Source organism: Centroberyx affinis, unplaced genomic scaffold, assembly GCF_046629955.1.
Source record: "Centroberyx affinis isolate AG114_WGS23_722 - 3 ecotype Tasmania unplaced genomic scaffold, CSIRO-AGI_Caff_v1 ptg002483l_1, whole genome shotgun sequence".
Classification (NCBI taxonomy): Eukaryota; Metazoa; Chordata; class Actinopteri; order Beryciformes; family Berycidae; genus Centroberyx; species Centroberyx affinis.
Window position 1 is genome coordinate 422,445 of NW_027280713.1, and position 17,122 is coordinate 439,566.

The 17,122-nt window shown below is 40.4% G+C and overlaps 1 protein-coding gene across 3 annotated transcripts; it reads left to right on the forward strand.

Moving 5' to 3' along the window:
- The first annotated feature begins 286 nt into the window (after positions 1-286).
- On the forward strand, positions 287-9,434 carry LOC139656495 (oocyte zinc finger protein XlCOF6-like). 3 transcript variants are annotated; one of them, XM_071534096.1, is made up of 4 exons: positions 287-462; positions 6,594-6,780; positions 6,955-7,041; positions 7,470-9,434. In XM_071534096.1, the coding sequence occupies exons 2-4, from the start codon at positions 6,612-6,614 to the stop codon at positions 8,771-8,773; spliced, it is 1,560 nt and encodes a 519-aa protein (XP_071390197.1). In that variant the 5' UTR covers positions 287-462; positions 6,594-6,611; the 3' UTR covers positions 8,774-9,434. The 3 variants fall into 3 exon arrangements, with proteins under 3 accessions (XP_071390197.1, XP_071390198.1, XP_071390196.1); XM_071534097.1 differs by lacking the exon at positions 287-462 and adding an exon at positions 1,475-1,844; XM_071534095.1 differs by lacking the exon at positions 287-462 and adding an exon at positions 5,211-5,643.
- The last annotated feature ends 7,688 nt before the right edge of the window (positions 9,435-17,122 follow it).

A 17,122-nucleotide genomic window follows, 5' to 3' on the forward strand; every position in this document is an offset into this window, starting at 1 on the left:
AACCCATAATAAAATTTCAAAGCACATCATCAATTTAAAAGATGACTTTTTGAAGACTTTTTTTTAAGGCGACAACTGTAAATTATTATATGACCCGGATTTGCCAATTTGCCATGAATTGCGCTCAGAGTTAGAGACTGTCCTTTATTCTGCTCTTAATCATCTTCTCCTTCTTCCTCATCTTCTTCTTTCTCATCTTCTTCTTCTTCTTCCCCTAACCTCCTGCTGGGGACATGTGTTGCCACGAGGGAACTTTATGCTTCTCATTAAGCGGTGTAGGTGGTGCTCCCATGCACCGCGAGTCCCCCGTCAGGACCAATAAAAGAGCATGATGAGAGCCAGGGCCTCTGCACGGAGCACCGCTGACAGGTCACACCGCCTCTCTTCTCACGCGGGAATGCAGGGGCGAGGCAGACCAGGCACAGCTGGGTTTGGTTGCATGCAACCCTGGAAGTATTGCTGGTATGTGGCAGTAGCATTATCTTGCAAAACAATGCACCTTGCTCCGTGTGTTGCCAGCTGAACAGCCCTTGGCCTCAAAACTGGCCTACTTGAGAGCTTTTTTTTATGAATAACATGTAACTCAGTATCTATACCATGTGGAGGCCAGAACCAAAAATTCTGGGCCAACTTCCCTACTTCTAAAATCTCCTTTCTCTGATGGCATCATTAGTTTCTTTGACCTACTATGCTTTCTGTGACATAGGAGAACATATTGAAGCTGTTGTGCTGATCCCTATCACTATTTTACACTAAAATTTACTGTATATTTTAGACATTTAGCTGACACTCTTATCCAGGGTGACTCACTGTACAATGAGTGAAACACTAGATCAAGCTTATATCTCTCAATCTCCAGCATAAATAGTAAGAAGGGCAACAGTCAAGGCTGCAGCGCTGAGACAATAGAGCCAGGCAGAAAAGTTTTGTATTTCATGAGTGACTTTCTGAGCTTGCGTCCCTGAATGCCCTCACACCCGCTACGACATATGCGTACCAAGTGAAAAGAAGGGCAATTACCATTAATAATAATTATCAGAGGAGCATGTTATCATCTTATTTCAGACCCAAACTTCCTCAGCCCTCTCCAGAGTTCCTGATATAGGCGTAGCAGTTAATGAGGGAAATACCCAAAGTTAAACCGAGCATGGGAGACTGAAAAGGGGAGGAGGGGGGGAGGGAGGGAGGAACGAAGAGAATGGAACGTGAGAGAAAGGAGAGGAGAAAGGAGAGTATCGACTGTATACAGCGAAGGAGAAAGAGTTGCAGAGTTTTCCCGGAGAAGCGAGTCTCCTCCTTGCCGTGGCTGTGCGGGTCTCTGGCATGCTGATTTGGGACAGAAGATGAAAATCACATTGCCAGGGATTACCACACTGCTATGGTCCGAGCCACTGCTTCTGGAAACTTATCTGAGAGAGGACTGACAGACAGACAGATATTTTTGATCCTGAGAGAGTGTCACACCTCCTGCTAATCTACTATGTTTTATCATTTTCTTTTCAAGATGTTATAGAGCACGGATCAGCCCTTGCACATCGGCAAACTCATCTGAGGCAAGAACGCTGGAGCAGTGTGTATTATATGTGTGTATCTTATGTGTGTTTGCCTGAGTGCGGGTGTGTTGCCGTGTGTGTGTATCTGCTGTTTCTGATCAGGTGCAGAGCTTGGTTGACTGCTGAACAGGGAGTCTCAGCATTTTGTTCACAGTGGCTAAGTTCTTCACTTGTACAGAGATGATGGGGAAGTGCGAAAGGTCATGAATTTGGATACAAAATACTGCAGTCACTTGATTTGGTTCACTGATCAGACATCTGGTGTCCTGGGAACTAAAAATAACTTCTGAGGTCAGTTTCCCAGAAATATCAGTAAATGCATTTATTTTGGGTTGTTGTTGGGTCTTGGCTAAGATCAAACAAATGAATCACAGATAGCATATACAGTATATCAAAAATGTTATTAAAATGATTTACATAAAAAAACTGAATGAAATCAAAGGACTTTGTACAAAAACTGGAAAAAGTGAGAATTTCAAGAATGAAATTGAATTCAATTATGAAAATTCTTCACCCGCCTTCTGGCTCAAAGAAACCCTCAACCAATTTGTGTTTAAACTCTTTGGGCTCTATTGGTGTTAAGTGGTCATCGCTGCCATAGCACACTCCACTGACCAACAACTTTAATCTTTAAGTTAAACCTGATGAGCCTCCACTTAGTCCTGGAGTAACTCTAATCTTATTTTATACAATCTGGTTAACTTGATGTAGATCAAGGTTGTACAGTAGGTTCATTCTAAGACTATTTTAAGCTTTTATGTCTGTGAAAGCTGATATAAGTTAGTCCATCTTAAAGTTAAGCATATAGATGTATTCTAAAATTATACTGAACTCATGTTTAAGGACATGGCCCAATCTGTGTATAGCTATTCTTTTAGAGTGAATCAAAGGGTCTGTAGTGAGGAGAAAACTGTTTATAGATGTTGTGTTTTAAAAGGTTCAACAAAGCACTCCTGTTATTTATCAGTTGTCTGGCCTTATATACAGTATATATGCAAGTTACTGCACAGCATTAACTAAATTACCAAAATGTGAATGTTTTTCAATAGATGAGAGCAACTTGAGTGCGTCAGTAGAAGCAACCAAAACAATATGTGACAAAAGGATGGATATCTGTGTACCACATGCTGATTTTTATTTTTTTAAGAATAATCCCAGGAAGACTAAAGCCTTTGTGGATACACTTTGGGATTGTCATTATCATCTAACAAGACCCCCATCCTATAGCCATGAAAAAGGAGCGGTCCTGTCTAAACGTTTTGGCTTGACTCTCTCTGCCATAATTAAAATCAGGAACTTTTCCTCAGCAGTAATTTTAATAGATAATGTCATAAACTATCATGTAAAATAAAGTTAATAGGGGAAAAAGACACTGCAAGAACTCAATTTCATCTTTAGCAGCCTGCAAGTAATTAGACTCATTAAAGAATTATGTTTTACATGGAAATTAAATCCATGTTTAATTGAATGTACTCTGTAATTTTACATAAAATTCTGTATGGAAAGTGAAGCCTTTCTCAGCGAGCCTTGAGGAAAGTTGTACATCTGGCCTCCCTCTTGTGCCTCCTGAACTGACAGCAGTTCGATCAACACACTGGCTCAGTTCAGCAGGAACAGGAGTCTAGTCAACACTCCAACGTTTTGCCATTAATACCATGCAAATAATCTGTGGAGACATCTTGAGGTAGAAAGGCAATGCTGAATATGCTGTAGTCTATACAAGGCTTTCAATAGAGAACAAAGCCTATAAGGTTGCATAAAATGATATAATTGGAAATCCTGATCGGTCAACAGTTAGGCCTATATTAATTAATAAAGGGTTGACATTATGTTACAGTCAAATCTGTGACAGTCACATCTAAAGCTCTAAATGTTTTGTATGTTTATATATTACTTGTACATAATGAAGGATGCAAAAAAGCTTAACTTTGATTATTATTGAAGTACTATTGATTGATTACTATTGAAGTATACTGTTATGTAAGATGCTATCCATATAAGTATGGATAGTAAGGGCATGTCTTTCTGACTTTATACAGTGGTGGCAGATGAACTCAAATCTTTTTCTCTAGTAAAAGCAAAAATCTTTTGATAGACTGGTCTTCTGCAGAAAGTCCTCCACTCAGAATTCTACTTTAACTGAAGTATTTATAGTTTGCGTGAAATGAAAAGTACAATATTCAATATAAAGTGTCATCCAGTTACTGAATATTGAATATTGAGTGGTATTGATTATACTATGACCACCATCCTTTTGTCTATATTCCATAATCCACAGTATCTTCTATGAAATATTGTCTATATTATTCTGCAGCAGTGCCACCAAGAATATTCCTGTACATTGTTTTCATCCTCTGCTGCCCCCCCCAGTCTTTGGACTCCTACTGTCAGTATTTATTACCCTGCTATTTATGATTACCCAAGTGGCTTTTATTCAAATTAATATAAACCCATCATGTTCATATTTCATTTCATGCTCATCATTCTATCCAACAACTTCTTCATGGTACACTGGGCCAATTCTGCATTAGCAATACACTATTGGTCATTATTGGTTATCTAGGGCAATTAAAGTGATTCTGATTTATTTTCCTCAAGAAAATGGGAATTCTTGCCTTCATTGAGCCCACTATGAACACAAAGGAGGTAGAAAGAGAGTCTGATTAATGCAGACAGGGAACTTTTAGATATTAAAGATGTGATAAGGCTTGATCTAGGGGCCTACAGGAAATACTGAGAGGGATATTTTGAAGGAAAGAATCTGAATGAAAATGCTTGTTTGAATGGATGGGGATGATTCTTTTATCAATAATAACAATAATAAAAATAACAGTAATAATAATAAATTCATCAATAAATCTGTAGGGGATTTGACTAAAATGGATTGTTACTTGAGCAAGAAACTAACTACTTTACTTTAATAGGCTACTGGCCACTGTGGTGGATCAATCAATCAATCAATCAATCAATCAATCAATCAAAATACTTTATTCATCCCTCAAGGGGCAATTCAAGGCAAGCGAGTTCATAAACAACAAGAGACCACAATACAACAATCACTCATACACATAAAGACAAGAAGAAAACAACATATAAAAGATATAAAATAAATTATAAATATAAAAATTAAAAAACAATGGCTAGGCCACAATATAATAGATAGGCTACTATGCAATTCTGTCCAGTCCAGAAGAAAGTGCGAGTGCATTTATGCTGTGAGAAAGGATCATGATGATCAAGATCAAGATAATTCAATACAAGTCTTATGGCTTCTGGAATAAAACCAAACTTTCTTCTGTTTGGATCCCAAAATTCAGCAGCCGCTTTTACTATTTTACCAGCCAAAATGCTTTTTACATTACAAAAGTAATGGGAGTAGGCAAATTTAGGAGCAACAGCCAAATTACCAACACTTGGCTGATAGCTTATGGTCAATATTATCAAAAAAGTTTGCACTCTTGACTCAAGGCTTACCAAGGAGTGGGCCAGGTGCGAGAGGCCAGCATAACAGTCCAATATAAATCAGAAAAAGCCTGCACACTGACAAAAACTAATACACACAAAAACTGATAGCTGATGGTAAAATATCCACTCTGATTATTATATTTTTTTTACCCTGTAAAGACGATACCGCTAGTTTCCTGTCGAGGGCAGCAACACTCGTGAGACGCGACCAGTCTCCCTTAAAATCTCACACGAAGAAGAGGAATAAGGAACAACAACATTCAACGGCTGACAGTTTGACACAACTTACCCAAAGCAGTCGGAATTATGTCCTTTCGGCAGTATTAGCTAGAAAACTAACGTAAGATGCGTAAATGAAGCGGTTTGCCAGATTGTTGTGAACGTTAAAACACTTCTATAAAAGATGTTTAGTCACGAGACTTTCCAGACGCAAATGTCCGCTGTCATGGAGGCGTTGGTAGAAGCAGCAGTCACGGAGATCAGGAGACTTCTTGACGAGTGCTCGGCCATGGCCATGCAGCGCTGTTCGGCTCTCACTTCACACGTAACGTTTGTGAAGAACGAGGAAGAGGAGAGCGAAATGACGCTGCTGGAGGGAACTCAGCAGTTTAACAAAGCCATGACGGTAGGGTTAAAGGCTCGCACACGTACACACACACAGAAACACGGTTACCTGGTTCCTGGTTCCGCTTGAGAATGGGCACTTACGGGGCTATTCTGCTGCTAGGCAACACAAGGCCATTCGTCTCAGTGACAGATTCCAAGCTGTGGTCTGAGCTAACTGGAGCTAACGGTATTATGTTGCCTGGCTATGATCGAAAAAAAAAATAAAAATGCTATGTTAAAACCTATGAATGTGAATTAATGAATGCGTATTCATGCTGAAAACTATGCCATAGCACCACAGGTGGGGACTCGTGTCACATGACTTGGATTTCAGTCAGACTCAAGTCACAATTTTAATTTCTTGAGACTTGACTTGATGCATGAAGGGAATAATTGAAACTTGACTTGGATTCTGGTGACTTGGGACTTGACTTTGACTTGTAGGCTAGACTTGAAAAGGTTTGTAAAGTCTTGACAAAAGATCTTTGTGTATTGTTTATGTCTAAATTACATAGATTTAAAGTTAGGAGATTTGTTTCACCAGAAAACTGAATTTAAATTTTGTTTTCTGAATTTGTATGGAATGATTGAATTTATTGAAGCAGAAACTGCTTGTAGAAATCAAACTCATGATGTTCTTATCAAGTTTTTATCCTATTAAAACCATATTGCATTGAAATTAAAACGTTCTGTTTTCTTTAAGATATTAAATTGATACTGGATGCTTGATTTGCTCTGACTTGACTTGGTGTTCTACATTTAGACTTGAGACTTGACATTAATAACATGGACTTGACTTGGTAATCTACACTCAGACTTGGGACTTGAACTTGAACACAAATGCTTGTGGTGCTCAGTTGTTCCCCTCCCAGCTCTGACAAATTATAACTAACCAGGACGAAGAACTCCTCACTCTGGTTGGTTATTATTATTCGCTCTTATGCGCGGTTTTTACCAATAATTTTCCAGAGCCAATTCACGTCCCTCATGGAAACATGGAGCAAAGCCGCAGTGGAGAAAATGTCAGTGATGTTGAAAGTGTCCATGGGTGAAGCTGAACCTGCTTCTGCTGCAAAGAAGAGGACCAGGCTGAATGACAAGACCACACGGAAGAGGGTCAAGCCAAAGGCAGGACGGGTGGATGGGCCCAAAAAGCGTAAGTGGGCTGGCTACCCAAGTGGCTGTAAGGTGGCAAGTGGTTATAAGTTCATACACTGTCTTTGTGTTGTGAGTTTCAGTGGGTTTACCTTAAGCTACACCATGCCCCCCAAGAATATTTACATTTTTTGTGTATAAAATACGGTCATATTCCCTTGTGGTTTAATTACAGAATCACCTGTCAGAGCCTCTTCCCGGAAGAGAAGGAAAACTGAGGGAGGATTAGCACCAGCAAGAAGGAAAAGAAATGTCAACCAAGGTACGTTACCACTTAGGCTATATCATATGAAATTAACTTTCCTTAAACAGCTTTGAATTGTGTGGAACACTTAACACTTCCAATGTACTTGACAGACACCCTAGCAGTGCAGAGGAGACAAGAGATTAAAATGCCTAAAGACACTCATTTTACTTGCAACCTACCAAAACTCACAATCCCACTTTGCAGCTCTATACTCAAGGCAACACATCCTTCCCCCAACTTATATACCGTTGTTAATGTCTCCTTTCTAAAATAATATCTCCATAAAACTAAAATGTTCAACTATTATGAATGTTAAATAATATGATAATTTTCATATTGTGTGACTATGGGCTTCATTGTTCTAAAAATAAAAAACCTTACCCATAGCTTTGTATTTGGCACGTTGTTTCAAGTCGCCAAACAAACGCTTTCATTTGTTGCAGCTAATGTTGCCTCACAAGAGGAAGAAAACGGTGGTTTGCAGCCTTTACCGGACAAACAAAACCCCCACGCCACGTACACAGAGCCAGTCTCAGAGCTAAGTGAGGAGGATGCTGTCCAGGACACTGACTCCACTTCAACCGCAACCACAATCACAGCCAAGATCAAAAAGAAGAAGGCTAGTATATCGCCAATCAAGTGTCCGTCTTGTGAAAAAACATTTGCTCAGAAATGTTGGTTCGACAGGCACTTTCTGAGTCACTCTAAACCCCATCTGTGTTCCCAGTGCGGCAAGCGTTTTGCCAGGCCAGAGGGGCTTGTCGCACACGCGAGACGTCACACTGGAGAGAAACTCTTCAAATGCTCAGAATGTGGGACGGAGTTTGCCTACAAGAGTACTTTCAATAGACACATGCGTCAGCACAACGTTAAGAAAATGTGCACTCATACATGCACGTTTTGCGAGGGTCAGTTTCCAGGGGCGTTGGCGCTTCAAAGGCACAAATGCTCTGCCTTGGAAAAGACTTTCATCTGCTCACTTTGCCCCAAGACCTTCGAGTGCAGACAAAGTTTGGCCGATCATGAGAATCTGCATTCAGGAGATAGAGATTTTGTCTGTGAGATATGTGGGGAGCGTTTCTTTTCATCCTCGTCCTTGTCCACTCACAGGGTGACTCATATGCAGAAGGATAATTGCTGTGATGAGCTTGGCCTTGGATGCAGCAATCTAAGTGTTCTCCAAAACCATTTAAGTAGGCACACTGGAGAAAAACTTTTTACCTGTGATGTTTGTGGCAAAGGTTGCAGTCACCTAAGCGCTCTCAAGCACCACATGCTCACCCATACAGGAGAGAGACCGTATGTTTGTGAGACCTGTGGAAAACGTTGCGGTCATGCAAGTGCACTTCAAAACCACATGAGAATCCACACTGGACAGAAGCCAGGGCAGCGGCCAGTTTGTGATGTGTGTGGCAAATATCTCAGCAGTATGGTCAAACTCAAATATCACATGAGCGTACACACAGGGGAAAAACCTTACACCTGCGATCAGTGTGGTAAAAAGTTCCGTAACCCAAGCAATCTCAGAAAACACAACATCACGCACACAGGGGAGAAAATGTACGGTTGTACCATATGTGGTAGGAGGTTTACTCAGTCCAGCAGCCTCAAGTTACACAGACTAATCCACACGGGCGAACGGCCTTATCGTTGTGCGATTTGTGGTAAAGTGTACACCCAGCGCGCTGAGTTCAAGAAACATCAGATGGTTCACATGCTACAACAGTCAGTGGATGCACAGTCTTGAAGAAACTGAAGTCAAAATGTGTGTCTGTCTTGTCAGGCTGACATATAATACATTTGAGACTTGAAAATAAAAGCTGCCTTTGGGTAAGTGTCTTGCATAAAAAAGGTACAAGTTTTGGTTTTGTTTAGATAGATTACGTTGTTGTGGGTTTCTGACAAGACAACATTTGGCCAACAGGAAAAACTCTCAATCTCAAATCTCAAGTGATTATGTAACAGGAAATTCCTTAAACAAAGTCTATATGATGTGTATTTTGCTGATTAACTGTTCATTTAAGGTGATTGTTTACAAATAATTAAATAAGTAAAAAAGTAAATGCCCACATGTTTATTTACAAAAAAAAATGTACTTACAGGGGTAAACTACATTTGAAATGTGTTCTCTCAGCCATTTGTGGAGCAACACCGCCACCAACTGGCGAAAAATGGATGTCATCTAGATCCTTTCAGTTCATTCATGCTCTTGTAGTAATACTACTATGCTATCAAACACCACACTTCTTGATCAATGAATAAAAATTGATTTAAAGCCCAATTTTTTATTCCCTTGCGTTTAAACTCCATGTTTCATCTCTCACATGAATATTGTTTGCAGTAAAAAAAGAGCATTTAGGCTACTGTCTCTCATGACAATAGTCACAGTCCGGTTAATTCGGATGTTTAGGCCCATTTTATAACTGTAAAGAGGAATTTCATTTTGTATTACCTAATTTCAATCTAGTACTAACAAGCCTACATTATCTTCTTTCCAGCTTCTTTCTACAGACCTGCCAACTGTTGAATTTGATACAGATGTCTGGTGGCTTATTCCATATTTACTGCCACTGTTTCCTAACTCAATGCCAGATGAATGTTTCTGTTTATTCTTTGCTAATAGGAATTGCTAAATTAACATTATACTGACAAGAGAAACAGGACGGTGCAGAGAGAGGGGATGACATGCAGCAAAGGGCATGGGCATGTGCCGCGGCCTTAATTGTACGTGTTCTACCGGTTGAGCTACTGGGACATCCCGCACTTGTTTTTTTTATGGTTGAGCGCTGATGGAGCATGAACTAAATTAATATGTCCATAGCAACCACTGTTGTTCCATCTAAAGGGTTTCTACAGGTGCTGGAATTCCTTGAAAACACTTTTACCAAAACACCAATTTTAATGTGGTGTTTTCAAGGTTTGAAAAGTGCTTGGATTTTGAATAAAGTGCTTGAAACTGCTTGAAATTGTAATGCTAATTGCATTACTTTCATAATAAATCACTATCTGACTGAATCAATTTTTAGATAAAGAAATAAAATAAGTCGGAGACAGAGAGCCTAATTGCTTTTGCCTTTTGTAAGCTACCCAGCAGTATATAAAGTAGTGGAAATCAGCTCCACCTTTTCCAGCTGCAACATTAAAGTGATGCTTACACATTAATGCATCAATAATTATAATTCTATAATACATACTGTATTATTCTCAGTGGACGTGAAGATAGGATGATGAGGCATATAGTAACATAATGTATATGCTTATATCGCTCATTTATGGTCATAAAACATGCAAGGTGACACTAACAAATTTTAAATGGTCTTGTTCTAATGATTTAGTTATTTTGATTGAGTGCATCAACCACAAAATTGTTGCAGTCTAACTTTCGACCACAAGTGGCAGCAGCAGCGAACGTATTGCTCAGAAGCACAGTACCAACCTTAGAAATGCAGACTCAGGAATGATTTGAACCAACTGCCATGCATTTAAACAGCCCCATTATCAGGCAGACTGTTTACAACATGCCGTGAAACTCTTGGAAACATGGGCCCAGTTTGCACAATGGCACTGCACATGTGGTGCATCCAAATGTTGTCTCTACTCCCTGCCCACTCTTTGCCCTACGTCCACTTCCCCTACAAGCAACACACCCTCTCTTGTTTCCAATTAATTTCACGAGAGAGTGACCTGGCTTCAGATTTCTCATAATGACCTGATGCACAGCTAAATCTGCCATACCCTTTACCCCCGGCTTCCTCCCACTTTAGCCATCACACAGGGCGTGAATAAGCACCAGCCTGAAGGCCTTGGGGAGAAAGGTTTCAAATTACTGGGTAAAGTCCTCTGCAGGTTCACCCACACAATGTAAGCATTAATGATGGTGATGTTTAGCATCCCCCAAAAACACATATACTTCCACCACTTCTTGCCGGTGCAATCTGCATCATAATATCTCCTAAGCTGGTCCAGATGGTCAATTCCCCCTATCTTGGCATTGTACTCAGATTTAGGCACAGTAATCAAGTCATCCTGCCTAAACCCATTTGCTGGTTTCAAAACATCAGCCACTGATGAGTTTGTGGTTACAAGAAATGCATATTTCCCACTGACCATTTGACACCTTCGCCTCTCATTAGAGCATATTTGTGTTTCAGATACTTTGTTTTCTTCATTATGGTGAATTTTTTAATATGAAAATAACAAAAGAATAAGCTAAACACTTTTAATTTAAAAGGCAAGCTTCAATAAACACTCCAACATAAGTATGTCTATTCAAACTTTACCTTTATCTTAATACCCATTTACATATTATAAATTAGAAAAGTCTGTATTTACAAATGAAAATCAAATGCAGAGAAACCAATCTGTGGCCATCTACAAATGTTGATTGTATTGAAAGTGCAACCTGCAGTGACACCCTTGTGTGGGCCGGACCTGTGAAATTCAGTTTGCAGGAAAGAGTAGAGTTGTCCATCCTCATTCTATTCTCTTGTCACTATCTTTCTGACCATGCCGAACATCCTCTCTGATGATGCATTGCTGTGACTAACCCGAACTTCTAGTAAGTTGTAGTTCCGCTTGTTGCCTGATTTACATTTCCACTGGATGAAGTGAAATGGAGTACACCAAATTCCATCACTAAAACCAATACAGCGTCTTTGTTGTTGATGGTTGAAAGACAAAAGAGAAAGTGTCTAATCAAGATCAATAAAGATCAATAAACATCTATGTGCAGTATCCAACTAGCTTTGCTGGCCACCAATTGATTTTATGTAATACTGAGCACCAAAGTACATTATGAAAAGGATTTACAATGTGATGCTGTCTTCCTGGGCTGACTTTTGCCTCTTGCAATTGGACAAACTCACTAAGTACAAGATTGGGTCCAACCTGAGCTGTGGCAGTCTTTTCCCTAACTCTGTCACTGCAAATAAAAATGAACAAATTCAGCACAACTGAGCTGGATATTATGTTTTCTCTGTAACTTCAGTAACCAATTAATTAAAAAACTAATAATGAGATTAAAAAAAACGTTTCATTACTGCACCTGAGCTTGGGGGAAACTGATGCCGTGTCTCAGTGTCCAACCCAATTTTGGAGGGTGATGATGTCCAGCGGAAATGCTGTCATCATCTTTGTTGTCACAGCTACAAAGACGCCTCTCACTGCCCTATGACACATTACCAGATGCACAATTACAGCCACTGCATGATGGGATTCCAGATATGATTTGATTTGCATTACACAATAAAGCTTACTCAAACATGGTTGGGACTGAGGAAGAAAGGTCATCTGTGTTGTTCGCCAATAATCTTCGAGTATCCTCTCTAAGAAAGAGGTATTCATCAGGCAACTGTAGGCTGGTGTCCTTGAATTTGATGTCCTTCAGTGGGACATCAGCTATACGGCAGGCAGGGAGAAATCTTCCCAGGAATCTTCTTACCAGGCTGATCGTCTCCTTGTGCAGCCGATGTATCATCACCCCTTCAGCCTAGTGACACATGATGGATTTGTCAGATATGAAAAAACACAGAAATATACAGTATATCCTATACACTAGAGGCAAGGGGCCATCAAACTAGGGAAGAATAGGGATGGGGTGAGAATTGGCCCAAACCTGTAGGGCGGCAACAGAATGAAGGGCCGTTTTAGTTTGACACTACATTTCGGTTTGGATCTGGCACATAAGCTCAACTGAACTACAGACAGATCAGAAAGTTTTCAAGCGGATGCGGCCCAAAGACTTTTTTTTTGTATGGATATCGCAGGGAAGGCATCATCAAATAGGGATGGAAGAGCATAGCCTACTTCTTGACTGTGATGTCAATGCATTGGTTTGAGATGCAAGGAAAACCAGCCAAGCACCTCTGAATCACATCAAATGTCAATATTAGACAAGGGCAAGCGGTTTCATCTCAAATAATCCACTTGAGAACTTCACAGAGAGGTATACTAGAGCTGGTCTGAAATACATAAACCCCTTAAAAATGCACTTTTTTAGAGTGAATTGGTGCAATGAACTGAGCAGTGGAAAAAAGCCATATGGTCAGTAATCCTTCACTCTGTTTTCAACAAGCTGACCAGTTCACTGGGGCATACACCAAAAGAAGTCTACAGGCCAAAGTGCTTGTTTCCCTCAGTGAATGGTTCTGGGAGCTCTTTTATGGTGTCGGGTAAATTCTTCCTGGCACTGTTTAGGTCGACTGAACCGCTGAGAGGGCAAGGTAAATGCCACTAAATACCAAGCCATTCTGAGTGATCACGTTTATCCTGTGGTGAAGCAATTATATACCGATGGGAGTCAAATCTTCCAGGAAAATAATGCCTCGTTCCACAGGGCATGAGTGGTCGTCGAAAGGTCTTATGAACATGAAAATAAAGTAAGCCGTATACTACCGCTGACCCAGTCTCCAGATCTCAATCCAAGTGAACGCTTTTTCTAGATTCTAGAGACATGCATTTCCCACCACCATCATAAAAACACCAAATGATGAAATTTATTGTGGAAGAATGAGTCCCAGAAATCTGCAGAATCTATGTGAAGGAATATTGAAGCTGTTCTGGTGGCTTGTGGTGGCCAAAAGCCCTATTAAGACTCTTTATGTTGGTGTTTCCTTTACTTTGGCAGTTCCCTGTACTCTTCCAACAGCCATAAAACTTGACAGCACTATAAATGAACAAAGAGGCCTACCAACCGTACATGCAAGTACATGCATTTACATTGGAAAATGTACTTTGTTCAGTTGTTATTATTACCGTTATCACCCTATCACATTTAATATCTTAGTTTATGGGTATAAGAGACATCCTTTGTATTTCTGTATTATAATGCAATTTTGGCAATCAGAAATTGATAAAACAGCACAGAACTATCTTACTGTGCTATGTCAAGTCAGCCACTAGATGGTGGTAGAGGACCTCATACTTGGAAAAATGAAACATCAACATTATCAGTCACCTCAACCCCCTGTTGTGTTTGCAACAGGGTGACACCTCAGAAATAAACAAGACCATAAACAAACAAATAATGACAGTTGTCCTGCCAACATAAAACATCTTGTGAGAAATGGATTGTACTTATTCTGGTGCATCGGTTATTTTGTCAAGAGTATGTGACTTTTTATTGTGTGAGTTCTGCTGTTCAACTGTATGCAACTATATGTATGGAGAAGGTTTTGTCGGTTACAGGTCCCTCTGAATATTAGGAGGTGGGTTAATTTTCCTCCTTTAATTATTCCTGCCTACTTGAACTTAGAGTTTTACTATTTTTTGAAGAATCTTTGAAATTGGACAATTGTGATCGATAATGTCACCCCCCCCTCTCCCTCTTTGAAAAAATGAAGAAATTTGAATGTGGTTAAAAACAAGGCAGTCACAACAAGCAGCAGTGACAGGAGTGTGTCCTCTTGAAAGCTTATATGAAATGTGATCCCTGAAGAGCTTAGTGTCGCTTCTGGCCAGTCACTGCCCCGGCCCCAACTGCTTCCCTCCACGACACAATCCCATGCTACGCTAAGCAGGTCAGTCACTTCCTAATACCAGTTTATTGCATTTAGTGTAACCTTTAGTCCAGGGGGTGTTAATGCTCCAAAGAATTCAGTGTTTTTACGGGGATTAAAATCCCACTGACACCAAGTTTAAATTCTCTTTGCAAGGAGTGTGTTATTAGCAAATCTACACAAGGTAATTAATCCTTTCTTATATTCTATGCATTCCTACCAAACGGTTTCAGAGAAGAATCACAGCAATGGGGGGGATCAGAGCCTTGGCAGTGCTGGTGGGTAAAATAGCTGATGTAATACAGATCAAGTTGCCAGCTCACCACCAACACACACACCTGTGATTAGACTACAAATATTTACCATAAAGTTATATGGAACAAAAAGATGGAAACGTTATTTTGTATTCATGTAGACGCCCACCTTTGATCCACTTAATGGATCAATAAGTGTAAATTTAAATACAGGCAGCAGCAATTTATGGTTAGTCGTCAGCCTTGATGCCTCTAGGCCCGGCCTTGCTGACCTCCAGCAACTTTCATCTGGGTCTTACTTGTCCGGTGGCTCCCTGTATGGCATGTAACTCTAACTTTGATTAATGGAGCGCAGTTTCAGGGATCACTACCCCGACGGTCAGGTGGAGCCCTGCGGTGACAGAGCGTCAATGGGTGCCTGTGACTACAGAGTGATGGACTGGGGGACGGAGAACGGCCAATCACCATGCCGAAGAAGCTGCAGCTAATGGCACAGGGGATAGATAGATAGATGGATGGCTGCTGCATCTGGTGTGTCGGTGCGGGCTGCTGCCTCAGAATCGAATCAGTGTGTGCCGTCTGATCAGCATGTGACTGTGTGTGTGTGTGTGTGACTGTGTGTGTGTGTGTGAGAGGGAGAGACGTGATCAATCAATGCTCGGGCCACAGTACACTGACACGATGACTCTGACCTTGGATAGACACCATTAATTAAAACTCTGTAGAGCTCTTTATCACACACTACCCCCTCACATGTGGACTGGACTCATCAATCAGCAGCTCTAGTTGGCCGTCAGCAGCGCATGAGATAATGTGAGTGTTAAGTGTGCTTATGTCACTGCATTATGCGATATTAATGATATGGTATGAGGTGAATGGCTTAGTGGTACCAAGCACTGACAATATGTGTGTCGTATTGTGAATACTAGGCTGCATCAGCTCTGAGCTGGTGTCAGTGATATTATATGTGTGTACATATCACAGTTACCCCTCCCCTCCCCCATAAATCATTGCTTAGGCTGCAGGATATGAGGAAAACCAACCCAATGTCATGCTGCACATTTGCCTCTCACACTCATACTGGATTTCTATGCATTGTAGTAAAATCAATGATTTGGTCATAACAGAATGCTGGTGATGAAGCTATCGAGAATCAATGGTTTTGGAGCAAATGTGCCGGGCCTGAATGATGTATTAATTTTTCCTGTGGGCCGTTTGATGAAAGGAGGGTTCATTTTATTGACTGACAGGGAAAGGTCAGAGTGGGAATGCCACCCTCGGGGTTTTAAAGATGGAGTGATATTTCATGTGAAGAAATCAAAACAAGGCCTCTAAATGGACCCTATGGGGAATGGAGACCGAGCTGCACTATTGACAGGAGAAGGGGGAAAATGAAGGAGCTCTGTCAGGGAAGAGAGGCTAAGACGGCTCGCGCCTGACATTCTTACCGTCATTTAGTGGATTCCCCCGGCGGCTTATATTTCTGAAATCTCTAAAATCTGTGAAAGACATTTCATTTATTATGCAAGCAAATACAAAAAAACATTATTAATGATTGGAAAAAGGAGTTACTTTATAGATACAATTTTTGCTGTTGGGTTTATTAAACTTGTATCATCAAAATGTTTTTTCAGGAATTAAGAAAGACAGTTTAATTAATTCATGCATTTTTTTTTTAATAAATAAATTCCAGTGAATAAAGGAATTCCAATGAAAGCATGGAAATTGGTGTTACCTTGTTTTTACCCAACAACAGCATTATATTTCAGCTAATATAAAGCCAGCTGCCTGAAACTCACTGTTGGAGTGATTTTTGGTGCTGACCTAACTGTTGATATTCAGGTAAAGAGAGTTGTGCAGTCCTGTTTCATTCAGGTAAAAAACATCTCATAAGCCGTTCTTATTCTTTAGCAATCTGGACAAAGTCATTTATTTCCTCTCACCTAGAGTACAGTGACTCTCTGTATTCCTCTCTGAGAGACTCTCCAACACCTCCAGCTTGTACAGAAAGCAGCAGCTAGGATTTTAGCTGATGCTAACAAGAAGAAATCACATCACTTCACTGATCACTTTGTGATTATGCTCATCACTCTAAAGCATGGATAGATTTGACCCCCACTTATATCTCTGACCTTTCAAGTCCCTATGAGCCTGAATGCAACGTTAGATCCCTCCCCGCTCAGCACGTCGCTGTGAGTGACGTTAGAATGACTTAAAATGGGCGATTTCAGGTTGGTTGGTCCTGGTTGGTCCAGGCCCACATTTTGCCACAATAAAGACCAAAAACTTCACTCGGCTAAAATTGGACTGGGCTAAATTCCAGCCAGCCATGTTGTGTCAATGTTT

What these genes read in the sequence shown, in the direction of transcription:
- LOC139656495 (XM_071534095.1), top strand. Translation starts at nt 5,422, where the DNA reads ATGTTTAGTCACGAGACTTTCCAGACGCAAATGTCCGCTGTCATGGAG. An exon ending in AGTTTAACAAAGCCATGACG is followed by an intron (nt 5,644 to 6,593) that starts GTAGGGTTAAAG and finishes ATAATTTTCCAG; the next exon opens with AGCCAATTCACGTCCCTCAT. An exon ending in GGTGGATGGGCCCAAAAAGC is followed by an intron (nt 6,781 to 6,954) that starts GTAAGTGGGCTG and finishes GTTTAATTACAG; the next exon opens with AATCACCTGTCAGAGCCTCT.